Source organism: Ostrinia nubilalis, chromosome Z (genome assembly GCF_963855985.1).
Source record: "Ostrinia nubilalis chromosome Z, ilOstNubi1.1, whole genome shotgun sequence".
NCBI lineage: Eukaryota > Metazoa > Arthropoda > Insecta > Lepidoptera > Crambidae > Ostrinia > Ostrinia nubilalis.
This window is the reverse complement of record NC_087119.1, coordinates 13,007,502-13,023,915: the sequence shown is the minus strand read 5'-3', so window position 1 is coordinate 13,023,915 and position 16,414 is coordinate 13,007,502. Positions and strand designations below refer to the sequence as shown.

Below are 16,414 nucleotides of genomic sequence, written 5' to 3'. Positions count from 1 at the left end.
ACAGCGGAGCGAAGTTATGAAACTATGCAAAAAAGTACACATCGCAATAGCGCGAATCTTCGGGTTATCGCTATGTGTATGGCCCAGGAGTTATCCTAAGAAGGTGGATCCAAGTTCTTACCTGCCGTGGAGTGTATTTCTCCAGTCCAGGCAGCCTGGTCTCCTCGCCATGCCGCTGCGTCCAGGCCTGGTACGCGTAGTACGCCTCTTTGATGCCACCGTTGTCAGCGATGTTCTCACCTTGCGTGTTCACGCCGTTCAGCTGGAATTTTACATTTAAACATGTTACGACGTCACTAAGGTTACAGTTTGGAAATATATTAGCTAGCGCATAGATAAACGTTAACCTGTCATGGTTAATTTTATCTTTTACCAATGCTTATGTATCATAGTTACATCCAGTTACAGTTGTCGTATTAAAAAGTGTAAATGAACAAGTAAAAAAGTCTTGAAAAAAAAGAAGTCCTTAAAAATAACAATGAATGTATAGCATTTTTTTATATGGCGTGACTTGACCTGTGTGCTATGGCATAGATTCTGCAAGTATGAACAGAAGACACATTTAGAAAATTCTAAAGAAATTCTCCCTACACGCATCCTCAAGGCTATCGCTCACTGTGTTTACATAAGCGCAAAATCGTGGCTTTGATAATTATTGATGTGAAATAAATTAATATTCCAGTAGAGAGGCGCGTGCTGTCGTGTTTCTTATTGTTTAGTGGCTCGTGATACTGTTTTTAATATGAAACCAACCTTCATGCCCACTTCCTTAACGGTGTAGTTGGAATACTGATCAATAATACATTTGGCTTTCTCCAAATACTTTTGCTTGGTAACTTCTTGCCACCAGTCCACAAGGTTGCCGTTCTTGTCGAATTGTCGACCCTGAAAGAAGACATTTATTAAACAGAGTAACAAATGACGGTCTAGTACTGTGACATTATCGTTTTGCAATATCCGTTAATACCTGGTCGTCAAATCCGTGAGTGATTTCGTGTCCGATTACGAAGCCTATGGCGCCATAGTTCATGTAAGCGGGGCGTTTTGCCGAGAAGAAGGCCCCTTGCAGGATACCAGCGGGGAATTCTGAAAATTTGGTTTACACTGTAAGTAGTATTAAAATTTGGTTTACACTGTATTTAGGAACACAAATTTTACATAACGCGTGCTGCTGAGGTCGTATAATCATCATCATCAGGTCATTTAGTCTCTAGTCTACAGAGAGAGGTTCGTGCAGGATGACCCTCTCTACTAGGAAACAGAATTATTTGGCTGACGCTCCCCACGCTGGATACATGGTGAGCGGTGGGAAGACTGATATTACCACTTCCACGGGAAGAGTGCGTGTAAGTAGTCCTATTTTTCTGTTGAACTTAACCATGTCCTATTCTTGATCTATTTAGATAAAAACGTTTTGATTGTCGGCGACTGTGATGGATGATACAGTAAGTAGCAGGTACTGTTCTTAGTTCTTGTCGGTGGTCGTGTAAAATCGACGTGAATGAAGTCAAATGTTGAAGTGAATGTGTCGGTGCCTTCAAGTACTCATTGTGAATACTCAGATATTTCATTCATCGTTTCAGTCACAGAACGTCCACTGCTGAACATGACTGATTCCCCGAATTAATCCAGATTGGCATTTACGAGGACGTCTGTTCACCTTGTCGGTCTTACGCTGCTTTTACCAGCACGTGGCCTTCACTCCAGAACCTCGCTGATCTAAACTCAGATACTTACGGATGCTGTTCTCGATTGAAGAGTAGAAGGCGTTGACGATGGCCGGGCGTCCGTGGGTGATCCAGTCGGTCTTGTCTTTTATGAGGTCGTTGACCCTGCCCAGAACCCTGCTGATCTGAACTCATACTTACGGATGTTGTTCTCGATTGAAGAGTAGAAGGCGTTGACGATGGCCGGGCGTCCGTGGGTGATCCAGTCGGTCTTGTCTTTTATGAGGTCGTTGACCCTGCCCAGAACCCTGCTGATCTGAACTCATACTTACGGATGCTGTTCTCGATTGAAGAGTAGAAGGCGTTGACGATGGCCGGGCGTCCGTGGGTGATCCAGTCGGTCTTGTCTTTTATGAGGTCGTTGACCCTGCCCAGAACCCTGGTGATCTGAACTCAATACTTACGGATGCTGTTCTCGATTGAAGAGTAGAAGGCGTTGACGATGGCCGGGCGTCCGTGGGTGATCCAGTCGGTCTTGTTGACGGGCTCGCGCAGCTTTCCGAACAGGTATTCGGTGCCGAACAAAGTCAGGTTGAGAACAGACTCCATCAGCATGTCCGATGACATCTCCAGCTGGAATTAACTTCGATTTAGTAACCTTCCTTCTTAATCTTAAACAAGACAAGAAAAGCTAAAGGATTATGACTGGATCTGAACTGCAAACATTGGAGCATGGAGCTACTTCCGGAATTAGGCACATGACGTATACAATACGAGTAAGTTATAGCTACCCCCTTATTTAAACAGTTACACCTAGGATGAACACTGGATTAAAATGAAATTTCCATACTAAATGACAACTTAAGCCAGAGTTCAACTAGCTAGGGCAAGGGTGTAACTTTTAATAATAAGTAAGGGGGCTAGAGTTTAAACTCTCAAATAAGTTATTCAATAAAGAATAAATGAATTAATTAGGCCTAGTTCAGACAGCGATAATCGCGGAGCTGCTGGGCAGTTCTCATAAATTTTACATACCTAACCATACGGTTACCGCCCCAGTGTCAATCCAATCAGAACCATCCAGAAACCGCGCGGTAATCGCGCATGTCTGAACCAGACCACAAAGATAAATACGAACGATTTAGGTAGTACACGTGTCACAGCATCACAGTGCTTCCAGGAATCTCTAAGTAAGTATACATAATTATCTGAAATAGGGCCAACTCTAGCGAATAGAAATAAATCGTATAAATTATAGTAAGTACTCGTAGTTAAGTAGGGGAGACCGAGGTGAGTTGTAACAGAGAAGAGTTGTGAAATTGTCGAGTTTTTTGAAACTTATTGACTACTATCGCGCTAGTAACAGTGTGCGTTTTTTAGTTTGGGTCTCTAGCTAACAAATGCGCGCTGTTGCGAGCTCGCTGATAGTTAATAGGTTTCCAAAATCGACAGTGTCACAACTCTCCTCTGTTACAACTAACCTCGGTCGCCCCTAGATTAATTCAATACTCAATACTCAATTCTTTATTGCATCCTTATCATTATCATTTATCATCAATTATGGTGAATTACATGAAAAAAATACAAATATTAACTTACTCCCTCGTAGAACTCGGTAAGTTTGTTGTCGTCAAGCATCTCGCTGGGGTAAGCGATGTGGGAGGCCATCGCGTCTGCCTTCTCCAGGGCAGCCTTCCGGGTCATCTCGTCCATCCAGTCCACCTCGGTCAACGTCTTGCGGAATTGCAGTCTAAACAGAAGATGGAGTTAGCAAAAATTACTTTACGAGATCGAATCAGATTTTTTTTTATGTGACAGGAGGCAAACGAGCAGACGGATCACCTGATGGTAAGTGATTACCGTCGCCCATAGACACCTGCAGACCCAGGGGCGTTGCAGGTGCGTTGTCGGCCTTTAAGGTGAAGTTACGCTCTCTTCTATAAATGAAGATAAATCGAACTAAAGTCGCTGAAATATTCCTTTTACTCATAGCTATTTATGTATAAAAGCCTCTAATAAAACTAATTCATTAGAATAATAACTCAGGGAATAACTTAGGTTGGATTCGACCAAACAATCAGAATAAATCGTCAGATCGACAATTTGAATTTCCCATGCTTGCTTGTTATACCAGGAGTTATTATTCTCGGATAAAAGTTTGCACCACCTATCTTTGACCGTAACTATGACGTTAACCGGTGTTTTTGTATGGAGTTTGACAGATTTTTGACGTTTGACAAAGTTAAAGTAAGATGGTGGAACTCAGCCTAAGTAAATTAACACTAACGTATTTATTCGTGCGTTAACTAAGCACCACTTTTTACTGATCATAATTAAAATATGATCATTCTACCACGACAGTTAGTTAGTTATAAATTAAGCCGTTCAAGGAAAAACCCAACGTTTTGGTTATCAAAAAACATTTAGGCCGGCGTTAGTCAGCAAAATTTTTTCGAAGTAATACTTAATTGGCTCCTTATTTTTTATTCCACGGGTTTTTTTGCCCTACAAAGTCATAGTACCTGATCGATCATATACACTATCGTATTTTATTAAATTTTACCTGATATCATTCACCATTTCCAGAGCGTTGGCTTTGGAGTTCTCGTTGAAGTATTTTCTGATGTAGAGCGCTCCCACAGCGATGGCCATGCTAAAAACACAATTAGTAATTAAATTTAATTAAAAACATGCATTTTCTACGTTTAAGACTCAATTGAAACTCAAGCCCAGATTGCGGTTGATCTAAATAAGTATTATACTTAATTAAAGACCTGAATCAAAAGTTTGAGACAAACAAAAATCGTATTGCATTCGAAAGTCTCGAGGTGATTTAGGTTGTTTAGCTAGTTGCAGTTTCATTGACGAATACAGGATATGCAGTCGAAGCAGGCGGTAACGACCGTATGGGAGTAAAATACCAAAGAAAATCTCTTATACGGTCGTTTCTCGCTTTGCTCCTCTTCGCCTTGGTGGATAAGGGCCTACAAGATCTAACTATACATTTAGTCAACTATATTTATACTAGCTTTCCACCTAATTTAAAATTATTTATGGAAAACATTTGTTTTAGGCTTTACTTGCTATAATATTATCAAAAGATGAGTACCACTAAATGTATGGAAGATGGAAAATTTTAATTTTTGGATAGTTCCAGTTTATTTTGTAACCTATTGTTGATACCGTCGGATAGAGCTCGTGAAGCACTTTTAGGATCAGTACTTACCCAGTTTTAAGATAATTCTTGTGTAGTTTTTAATATTATGTGGCTTTACAAAATGTATGGAAGCTGGAAACATTGAATTTACGGATAGATCCAGTTTATTCTGTAACCTATTATTGACACCGTTTGATAGCTGATCTCATAAAGCACTTTCAGGTTCAGTAACTACTTTTTTGATATCTTGTATAGTTTAGAAATAATCGAGTGAGATCACTTATCGTTTCAACCCTGTAGATATACAATAGCCATACCTAACACTGGTGGTGTCAGCGCACTCCTTCCAGCGGCTCTCGCGCTCCGTCTTGCCTGACAGCGCGGTGACGTAGGCCAGCTGGCGTCTGCGCAGGTCGTCGGTCAGGTATGACACGGAGGCGCCGGCTACGCGCCACATGACGTAGTTGGCCTGCACTCGCGCCGGGGTGCTGGCTAAGAGAACCTTTGAAAGTAATAGTTTGGATGTTTTACTCTTCTATAGAAAAATCTTATCGAAAAGACAAACAGGAACGCGTGAAAAGCCACGATTTCATGTAGTTAAAACAGTTTTTTTTAAAACAAAGTCCTTCGCCGGGCGTCGGCTCAAGATTTGAAATTATAAACCCGGACTACAAAATTAAATGAAAATCTGCCCCGACGCTCTTCAGTCAGACACCCTTTAAAATAAGACAAATCCATCTAGTTTCTAGACCCAAAGTAAGTACTTACCTATCTACAGGTACCAGACAACGATGTAAAGTAATTTAAATATTACTACTATAGTATAGGTACTTTTTATTAGTTATTAATATTCACTATAAGTACAGTTCATGCTCTCACTTGTGCGGGGATCGAACCCGTAACACTGGCATAGTGTTTGATACGCAAACCACTAGAATCGTGTTTCAGAGAACACGTGAAGCCGGCGTCGGTCAGATTAAAGCATTTGCTGTTTGGTGTTAGCGCTGCTAACCTAAAGCACCTTAAAAATAATTAGAAATATTTATGCTGTAACTACTGAACTAACCTCAAGATCAGAAATGTATTTAGGCACACTGACGATGGTGATTTCATCGAGTCCAACGTTCACATGAGGGGCCAGAAGCTTGTTGATGTATTCCAACCACGGAATCCTAAAAACACAAAATATTTACTTGTTCTGACTGAAAACACGAATTTGATTCGAAGCGGAATTGCCCAACTGGAAAAAATTGTGCTATCGAAATGCGGGTTGGTGTATTCAAATGGATAAAGTTGAAAATTACGCTTGTTCCCAACGAGCCACCACACCCATAAAAAAACATGATATAGGTGAACAAATGTCCTAAAAGTAACAGTGACTTGGGAAGTTATTTGCCAATGAATATCTAAATGCAGTGTTACTTGTTTGGGTGACTCGTTGAGAACAAGCTGAAAATTGCACCCCTATTCTTGACTCCCAGAGTTCACTGCATTTCGTGCCTAATCTTCACAGTTTATTGCAGTTTAAGCATAGAGTTGAGAGTAAATGGATACTTACTTGGGGAACTTCTGTTGCAGCTCAGCTATGGTCATTGGGTTGTACAGGCTGGTGGCATTACGACGTTTCTCCAGTGGCAATGAGATCTAAAAATATTTAAATAACTGTAGAACACTACCACACAATCTATTAAACGTCCCTCAAAGTAAAAAGCTCACGGTCATATTCACAAACGATGCTTGCTTAAGTGAAGCAGCAAACCGAAAGCACAGCGTTGAATAGAGCTCTGTGTTTGGGTCGTGTGTCACCCTGTGCGTCCACGCGCACTGTGAGACCTCATAGTAATGTTTGTGAATACGGGCGTCAGATGGACATAAAACTCGATAATTTTGGACAGTACCATGATGATGTATTTCAACACCTTCTCAACATTAGGCAAGTATGAAATAATAAGTAGAGCTTTTTATTTTCGTATCAATATCTAGTAGGTACATAAATGTAGAGCCAGTAGAGCATCTTTTTGAATTCCCATTCTATGGTTTTTAATGTAGTCACAAATAAGTAGCAAGCAAGCCGAAAATTATCGATCTACTGAAGGCCATCTACAAGAAATATTCTTGTAAAGTCACTCACGACGGCCTCATCTCCGAAGACATTGAGGTGCATGCGGGCGTCCGGCAAGGCTGCCTGCTTTCGCCGCTTCTCTTTCTGGTAGTCTTGGATGGAGTCATGTGTCGTGCTGCGTGCATATCAAAACCAACGGCGTGGAATAGAGTGGGGTATAATCGGAGTCTTAGAAGACTTAGATTATGCCGATGACCTCTGTTTGCTGAGCCACACGCATCACGATATGCAATCCAAAATTGATGACCTACATCGAGAGGCGGGCATCACGGGGCTCAAAATTAATTGCCGGAAGACCCAAGAGATGCGATCTGGAGTGAGGAATTGCACACCATTACGGATTGGTGCAGAGGATGTGGAACGTGTCCACAATTTTACCTACCTCGGGAGCGTCGTGTCAGAGACTAGAGGTACCGAAGAGGACATCACTTCGCGCATTGCCAAGGCTAGAGCCACCTTTGCACAACTTCGCCCCGTATGGCAGTCACGGAGACTGACCCGAAGGGTCAAGATCAAAATCTTCCGGTCCAACGTTAAATCCGTGCTGCTCTATGGGTGTGAAACGTGGAAGGTCACCAAGGTCATCTCGCACCAGCTGCAGGTCTTCGTCAACCGCTGCCTTCGCCGAATTCTCGGCATATACTGGCCTGAGAAAATCTCCAACGTCGAGCTATTGGAACGCTGCCACGAAACTCCGATCGACCAGCAGATCAAGCGCCGCAAGTGGAACTGGATTGGCCACACTCTCCGAAGGGATCCCGATCACATCCCCAAGCAGGCTCTGGATTGGAACCCCCAAGGAAAACGCAAACGTGGTCGCCCCAAGCAAACTTGGCGGCGCACTGTGGCAGAGGAGGCGAAGAAGATCGGCAAGACTTGGAGCGAGATCAAACACATAGCTCAAGACCGAACGCGATGGAGGACTGTTGTGGACGCCCTCTGCCCCATCTAGGGGACATAGGACCATAAGTCAAGTAAGTCAAGACAAATAAGTAAGTATGTGCGTCTCAATACGTACTACTAAGCACTATAATTATTTTATTACCTTCAGTTTACTAATAGGAATGTCTCTATATTAATTTCGACTGTAGGCATTTATAGAACTTTTAGTACAACAAGCCGAGCATTGTTCAAAGTTCAAACTTTTTATTGCGATAACACAATTAGGTATGTTTTCGTAACGTGAAGGAACCTTGAAGGAAATGTTTATACACAAACAAACAGCCTTTATAAAAACGTATTCATAGCCCTCACCAGTGATTCATTTTACATTAAAGTCAACAAAGCTCGTAAAAATTCACTTCTTTGTGGCCCCATAAAGCTGTTATTGTTTTACGTGAGGCCTGGTTAGGTGGCCCCATGGTGTCGGACACTCGCTAACACGGATTCTATGAACCTTTTGGCATATCAACCCCAATACTCTTCCTTTAAACACTTTCTTACAAAAACAATACCATTAAAATAACTGTGCTAGTTACACTAACATTATTTTTTGTCGTTGCTTTGTTTTGTAATCGTGCCGATATCCGCCGTTATTTTGACGTCACCTACACGTATTAAAATTCACAATGCGACATAACAGTACGTTACGTAATAAAGAATCATTGACCCAGTTCTTGATTTTGGTTAAAGGCTTTAACGACAGCTTAAGGAAAAATCCGCGGAACCTTGCGACGGTTTGAAGTTTGGGTGGTCGTACAACCTACGATATTTACCAAAGTAACTAACTTCTGACTTAGGATACTTACATTGGCCAGTTTCATTTCAAACTGCAAAGAGTCCTTGAGCTCGACTTCTGCGCGGGCGCGGTCTGCTCCAAGAAGCACTGCGATATCCACCATGTACTCGTAGTACGCTTGCACGAGCTTGTCGCTGAACCCTCGGTTCAAGTACTCTCGGCTGAGTCCCAGCGAGGCTTGGTCCAGCTGTCGATAAAGTCAACATTCGATACACTCATTAACAAGTAATTTACTCGCATTCGCTTATTTGCAGCAAATTCGCTATGCACGTAAACTCGCCTCGGCTGCTTCCTTCTGGCAGTTTGTGAAATTGCCAAAAAGAAGTGAAAGGTTACGTAAAACTAGACAGTCTTAGTCGGCCGACGTGTATAACTATAGCAGTGCTTACATCGATGATCCGTTTGGTTGAGTTCTTGACGTCGACGCTGATGGAGAAGTCCAGGAAGTAATCGACGGAGTAACCAGCGGAGCGGAATTTGTACACGGACTGCTCCCAGGAGAAGGCGCGCTCGTTCCAGGAGTCTCCATCCAGAACAGGCCAGCCGCCCAGTCGGTGCAGCATGTCCAGCAGAGGCTTGGTTCCACGAGCTTCGATAGCAGCTGTTAGAAAGTAACACGATAAATTACTACTAGCACTGCTTGCGGAGATGAATATATACCTACTCTCAAGTATAAAGTCTGTGATTGGACTAAGGTAACAAAACTATGTTAGGGCTTAAACCTTGTTTAGAGGAGTCATTTCGGAAATGCTTAATCAATAATAGGTACATTCCCATATTAACACTAGGTTAAAATAACATTTTAATGGCTCTATATTACGATCATAGAGATACAGGTTTGCATTAAAATTAACCGTCTACTATATGATGATGACGTAGATCCTAATATTCAAGTTGTTTGTGCGTGACAGAGCACAAATTAATAATCTTGCCAAATCCTAAGTTGCTCTTGCCTTTTAAAAACATACTAAAAAGAACAAGTCCATAATATTTCATTGCATACTTAGTACTAAAGTAAGTAAGAAAATTGGAATCCGAACGCGTTATGCGGTCAGCGAAAATTCAGATTTCGTGACGTTTCCGTACATAGTCTGTTAAAGATAGGATAGATACCGCATGTCAAATAAATAGAATGAAAAGTATGAAAACGAGCGAGCCATTTTTTAAACGTCATGCATGCCTGTGTTCATCGAAACTAAACATCGTAAGCGCCATTCACATTTTATCAGAAAATTAATAAATATTTAGTTTTTTTTTATCTAAAACAGTCCGGAAATCGAAGAGATAAATACCGATGTCTTGGTGATTTTATAGGATTTTTTGTTGTAAACACGGTCATATTAAGCTTTTATAAAAAATTTTAGAGGTAACTTTAAGAATTTTTTATATCGAGCAAAATTTTTATAATCGTATTTTCGAAACAGTCATCCCATCACACATGCGTTCTTTAATAGATACATATTGAAAATTTCAGTGCGAAATATTGTCAATTCTTTATGTAACAGCTGCCTATGTCAAACAGTCATATTGCCGTTTTCATGAAGTAAGGCCCCAAGAGGCTGAACTTCTTAGCGTCGCATTCGTCGGTCCATTGCGTAAATTTATAGCGACAGCTCCCTCAAATTGGCAAATATAAATGTAAATATCGGTGCCTGATCAGTGCCAATTTGGCCCCGAGGATGCCGTATTATTTATTTCGCCTTGTTAATATTAAAGGGAGAACCGCCTCATATTTATTTACGTGTCAATTTAAGTATCTAGGTTAATAATGTTAGCGAAATGGTTGTCTGCAGAATGTTCTTGTTTTTATGGAACGAACGAAGACACCTTGGAAGTTATTATTAGATACAATTTGAAAACTTTTTATTTTAGGTTTTTAACCTTTGACGCAATTAGAGAGTGTTATTCTTATCTCATAAACGGGTGAATTGATTTAGATGCGATTTTTTATCTTTTTTAATCATTCATGTGGAAAAATAAGTAGCTTACAAAATATTTTAACAGATAAATCTAATAATCTTCTCAGCTAATATAATTACTATTAATTAATCAAAGGATCCCTATAGGCGATGTCCGTTCATCCGTCGCTTACGTCACGAGTTGTGCAAATCGCGGAAGAAACATCATTAGTTCACTTTCACTCCCATTATAGCTATAACTGGTTTAAGTAACAACAGTTAAATAATTGTCGTAATTATTTCCACAGGTGAGTTTATCGCGAAAATTTGCTTGTAACACAAATATTTTGTGGTTTTTGCAAGATGTTGCGTTTTACAGTTTTTGCTCGATGTAGCGGGCATCTGAAACGATGATTGGCAAAGTTTTTTAGTTCAATGAATTTACTGGTTCTTATTGAATACTCTATTTTTAAACCAAAATAAGAGATAAAGCAGAACTGTGTGTGTATTGTATGTGTCCAAATAGCAGGTATATCGTGAATACCGAAATATCTAGAGTTTACACCCAACGTAGTAATTTGTTTACATACTTAGATATCGTTTTTTTGGAGAACTGAGAGTATTTAGCAATATTTTACGCCAATTACACCAAAGAGAATAAGTGCCTTCTTAACAAAATACTTAAACAAAATCTTTATTAGGTAATTTAAGTAGGATGGACGACGTATTATAAAGGTAAATACCACAGTAGATAAATCATATACAGGGTGTTAGGTAAATGGGTATATGAGCCGACACTAGCCCATGTTAACATGGCCATATAAATGGTATGGTAAAGTCAGAAATTTGATATCATCATTTGATTTTTTTAAATTTTCATACAAAATACATATAATATATTATAAAATCCGATTTGTATGAAAATTAAAATAATTAAAATGAAGATTTCAATTTTCTGACTTTACCATACCATTTATTATATGCCCATGTTAACATGGGCTAGAGTCAGCTCATATACCCATTTACCTAACACCCTGTATATGTACCTACTGTGTAAACATTGTAGCATTTTAATATTATATCGATGCATTAAGTGCTATAATTCCATCAAAAAATAGTTTGATATGAGATTGTTCGTCACTCCCCATCACTACGCATATGCACGCAGCCGGCGCGAGTGTAACACGAATCAATTTATTTCAAAAATGTAATATTTCCGTAACTTATTCAATTTGGTTATGTGATATGGATGATATGGTTGACGGGGATTTTCGTTACGGCAGAAGCATAATATCCGGATTCGTTTCCATTTTCATACAACATAGAGCCGCTCGCAAATTAAGGCCTATAACTCGTGCTACACGCACAGACATGCCTGTCGAATAAGTCCTTACGTATGAGACCAGACTAAGAGCTAGTGAACGCCAGACCTACGTCATTTTATAAAAGCTGACAGATTGTCAGCGTATGCTCCCATTATAGGATAGAATGTTGGTGAATCATGACGTTTGGATCATCGTGGCTTTGGCAGCTATCCTAAAAAAACTGTCTGGCAAAGAGTTGGAACTAGTGTCCGACCGAAACTAGTTTTACGACCGAAACCGAAACCGAAAACGAATTTCGGCAACGGTGTCTATTTAGGCCGAAACCGAAACCGAAACCGAAACTTCCTTACAAGGCTCATATTTTGAGGGAAAAATAAAGAAAACGTTATTATAATCAGTCAGTCTTTATTGTTTTCTCTTTAAATTGCATTAAATTGAACTTATAAAGCGTCTTTTTACTCTAAAAGGTATCAAATTATGTATTGAAAAATAAAAAGAAGGATTTATAGTCTAGATTTTTTTTAAATACTCGCAATATTCAGGACATCTACATAACCCGTCCCATGGTCGGGTCTTTTACCTTAATAATTTTTCAAAACAAAATTGGTAGTACGTAAGTTATTATCTACTGTAATTTCCACTTGGATACCTTGGTGATAAATACTAAAATGAACTTTGAAACTTTAAATCCATAATATTATCACCATGAAATGCACTATAGTCATTACTAACTACCTAACTAATGTTTGTTTACGTATAGATTTGCGAAACAAAAAAAAAAATTATGGGTTAAATTAAACTTGATTATACTTTTATCAGTCATATTGATTTTTTTATTTTTGATGTTTACTACCCGCTCTTATGTTATAACGACATAAAACGAGATAAAACTTACCAAATTCAAAATAAATCACTCGAAAACTCACCACCACAACAAAACAAAACTAACAGCAAACAAACAAGCGAGCGAATCACGACATTGGCTCTGATCGGATTCATTCACTCATTCAACGCGCCGAACATGACCGATAACAGCGCGGAAACTCCCGAATGCACATTCGGTTTCGGTCGTAGTTTCGGCAAGTTTGCCGCCGAAAACGAAACTAAACCGAAACTCGTGTTTTTACCGAAACTCAACCGAAAACGAAACCGAAACCGAACATTCGGTCGGACACTAGTTGGAACTGTCAAAACTGTCTGGCTGATGAGGAAACCACTTCTAATTATTGCCCTGATCCAAACTTCATGATTCACCAACATTCTATCCTATTCCCGCATACGCTGACAAACTTTCAGCTTTTATAAAATGACGTAGGTCTGGCGTTCACCAGCTCTTAGTCTACAAGCTTTAATGTTATGAACGCGAAAATGTAACTTGGTCTGTCTATTTGATGCATTTTCACGTCTCAGCTATTGAAATATTTTCTTTCAATTCTTAAGGACCATCCGTCCATTCGGTGGCCTCCTGTCCCATAAAAAATACATAGCTATAAATACGAATACGAACAAAGACATAGACTAGGCGCAAGAAAAATGACGACGTAAAAAGGAAATACAATCACAGCGAAAGGAGATGAGTTTCAGTCTACTCTTATAGTCCGATGCAGATAGTTACACAAACGTATTGAAAAGCGTCATAATAAACGCCATTCCTGAAGATGTTGTGTCGAGTTATTTTCATTGCTCATAAAATACGATTTACTATTTATTGTTCGATAAGATTTTGTTTTTCGTCAGAAAAGTATCACACAAATTAAGCCATATCAGAAGCGCTCAGAAATTCTGACACCAGAGTTGTGAACTCCTTTAGACAACTCATGCGATTTAAGAAGTAGACACCGAAGCTAACCTAACTAATTGATCCTACTCACATAACTAGTATAATAAGTTATGTAGGTACCTATCAATAAACTGCTGATAAATTGCATTATAATTCGACCTCTCCAAGTTTCGCGTTAATATCCGTACCGCGCGGGAATAACTTGACATGTCATTTTTGCGTACTTTTCAGGGGAGCGATTTTAAAGTTTAGAGTTCCCTGGTAAATCGGAATTAATGATAATTGATATTTTTATGATTGAAATAAGCTAATTTGATGCATATCTTTCGATTGGCGTAAGAATTTGATTAAATTATCTTCTTAATCTATTAAAAAAAAGACTTGTCAAGTTGTGTACCGACGACTTGTCAAGTTATTCACCAAAGAAAAACAAATATTTAAGGTGTAAAAATTGGATTTAAGTTAATTATTTTGAATGAAGTTTAAGTAAAAAAACAAAACATAAAAATAGGACATATTTTTATCACTTTTGCAATAAAATAGTAGCAAATTTATTAGAAAAATCAAATATAATCGCAGATTATGATCGCTTTTGATCAGGTAATTGTACGTTTACTTAAAATTTAAAAAAAGACAAATAAAAGAACAAAAGCCATGCTTCATAACAAGCACAATTAATTTTAATTATTTTAAGCTTACCATTAAGCTTAAAATAATTAAAATTAGCTGGATACATTTTTGCGTAAGGACGACATGCCCTTTCGCGTCCACCGTCCAGTTCACGTCCAAATAACGGATCACTCTAGAACGAAAGCTATTGCTATGATTCCCTGAATGTATGACACGTAAACCCACATTAAAAAAATCTTATAGCATGCTACCGTTTTTGCCAAAAACAAATCCCACATGAGCAGGTGCGTGTTTCAAGGTAAGTTTTTAATATATTTAGGTCTAGTTTGGGATTTACCGCAGTCTATAAGCCTTAACCATGAACCATACAATACGGATAATGATATCGGTGATTGTACTTTATTAAATGACACTTAAAATAAGGTGGATGCGAATTTACTACAATGCAATTTCCACTTTGCGTCAGAAATGATCGCGGTCTGGTCTAACTGGGTCTAAGATATTAAAATATACAAAACAATGCATGTTTTATTATCATGTAAAACGTTATTTACATGACGTATCGAACACAAAGATTTTTTTCAGTACTTAGGCCTTTTCCTGGACGCTAAAACACGCTCTTAATGTAGCTTACCCTTGTGATAGCCAATTTGCGTCCACATTATCACGACTATTTTCTAAATACAGACGTTGTAAATAATATTAAAAAGCAAACTGTGCCTAGAGAGGATACCATATTGCAAATTGAGCCATACTATTGAAATTTCAAAAAATTAAATAAACTAAAATATATGTATGTTTATAATTATTAAGTGTGATACCTAAATATTTTGAATACCAATTAGTAACAGTTTATTTATATTTTTTTATTTCCATTCTGTTATTAATTATTAGTGATTTTGAATGCATTTTTTCTATATTTTATTAATATTACAAAGATAATTATTAAAACTTCTAATGGTTTACAGCAAGTTTAATACTATACTTATAAAGACTAAAAGGAGCATAATTACAACAATTTTTCGTTCAAAATGATTACGAAAAATTGTATATTATTTTTATTCCTCAAATCTACCAACTCACTAAATGGACGAGATCTGGCGTATCGACCCTACTTACTTTTACCTCATCATTATTCCTAAATAATGTCATTGAAGTCAAATAGACTATAAAAATAAAATTATCCGGAACTTAAAATTGACCTAAAAGTTTATTATTAGATTTTTTACTTAAATTCTGTTGTCAAACGAAATATTAGTCTGTTATGAAAAAACATTAGTAGATAGTACCTGCCTATTGACTAAACTTATCCTTCTTCTTTCAACTTGCTATTTAAACGTTAATTTAGTTTTAAACTATTGAAAATAGTAATAAAAGTAATAATTAACGCTTAAATATATTAAAAAAATATTTTCAGGGGTTGGTAAGTAAAAAATATTTAAAGACGCTCGAAATCCTGACAATGTTATATTTTAACAACTGCTAATGACACATATAAAAATATGATTATACGAAGGTAATAGCTGGATAACTCCAAATATCCAAACTCTTGACTACGTGCATAACAAGACAACTGCACATATCATGGATGTGTTTAGTACTCAGAGTGGATCATAACTTGATAACTGTTTTTGTCAAATTAAAAACGAAAATCCATAAATGTATAAGTCGAGATATTAATAAATACATGTTCTGACATACATTGATAAATCGAAATATAAATGTTTGTAAGAATAATATTAATTGGATATATCGTTATGTCAAATATTTATTGCCTAAATTAGAGATATTTACTTATGAACAAGAGCTGTATTTCAAGTATTTTTGGGTATTTCGAGTTGAGTTTTTTATACCAGTAGGGTATAAGGTAGAGGAAGCGCTTAAGCTAATAAAAAAAAAAAAGTGCAGGTCGAGATGTCAAGTTATTCCCGCGCGGTACGGATATAACATTTGCTTTCCACGAACATTAATTACTAATATTACTACATAAGGATTATGAATTATTGCCCGCGGCTTCACCCGCGTGAAATTTAGTTTGTCACATATCGTCATAAATTATGACCTATATGTTATTCTGAGTTAATAATAACACTGTAA

General features: G+C 38.1%; 1 protein-coding gene across 1 annotated transcript in view; it reads right to left on the bottom strand.

Moving 5' to 3' along the window:
• Positions 1 to 16,414, bottom strand: part of LOC135086583 (neprilysin-2) — a 73,911-nt gene that overhangs the window by 1,374 nt on the left and 56,123 nt on the right. The window contains exons 6-16 of the mRNA XM_063981336.1: positions 9,074 to 9,285; positions 8,695 to 8,871; positions 6,383 to 6,468; positions 5,891 to 5,996; positions 5,142 to 5,326; positions 4,231 to 4,320; positions 3,267 to 3,417; positions 2,132 to 2,300; positions 968 to 1,086; positions 754 to 885; positions 122 to 262 (exon numbers count right to left, since the gene is read on the bottom strand). Coding sequence (XP_063837406.1) covers positions 122 to 262; positions 754 to 885; positions 968 to 1,086; positions 2,132 to 2,300; positions 3,267 to 3,417; positions 4,231 to 4,320; positions 5,142 to 5,326; positions 5,891 to 5,996; positions 6,383 to 6,468; positions 8,695 to 8,871; positions 9,074 to 9,285 — 1,568 coding nt within the window. The remainder of the gene's footprint in view (positions 1 to 121; positions 263 to 753; positions 886 to 967; positions 1,087 to 2,131; positions 2,301 to 3,266; positions 3,418 to 4,230; positions 4,321 to 5,141; positions 5,327 to 5,890; positions 5,997 to 6,382; positions 6,469 to 8,694; positions 8,872 to 9,073; positions 9,286 to 16,414) is intronic.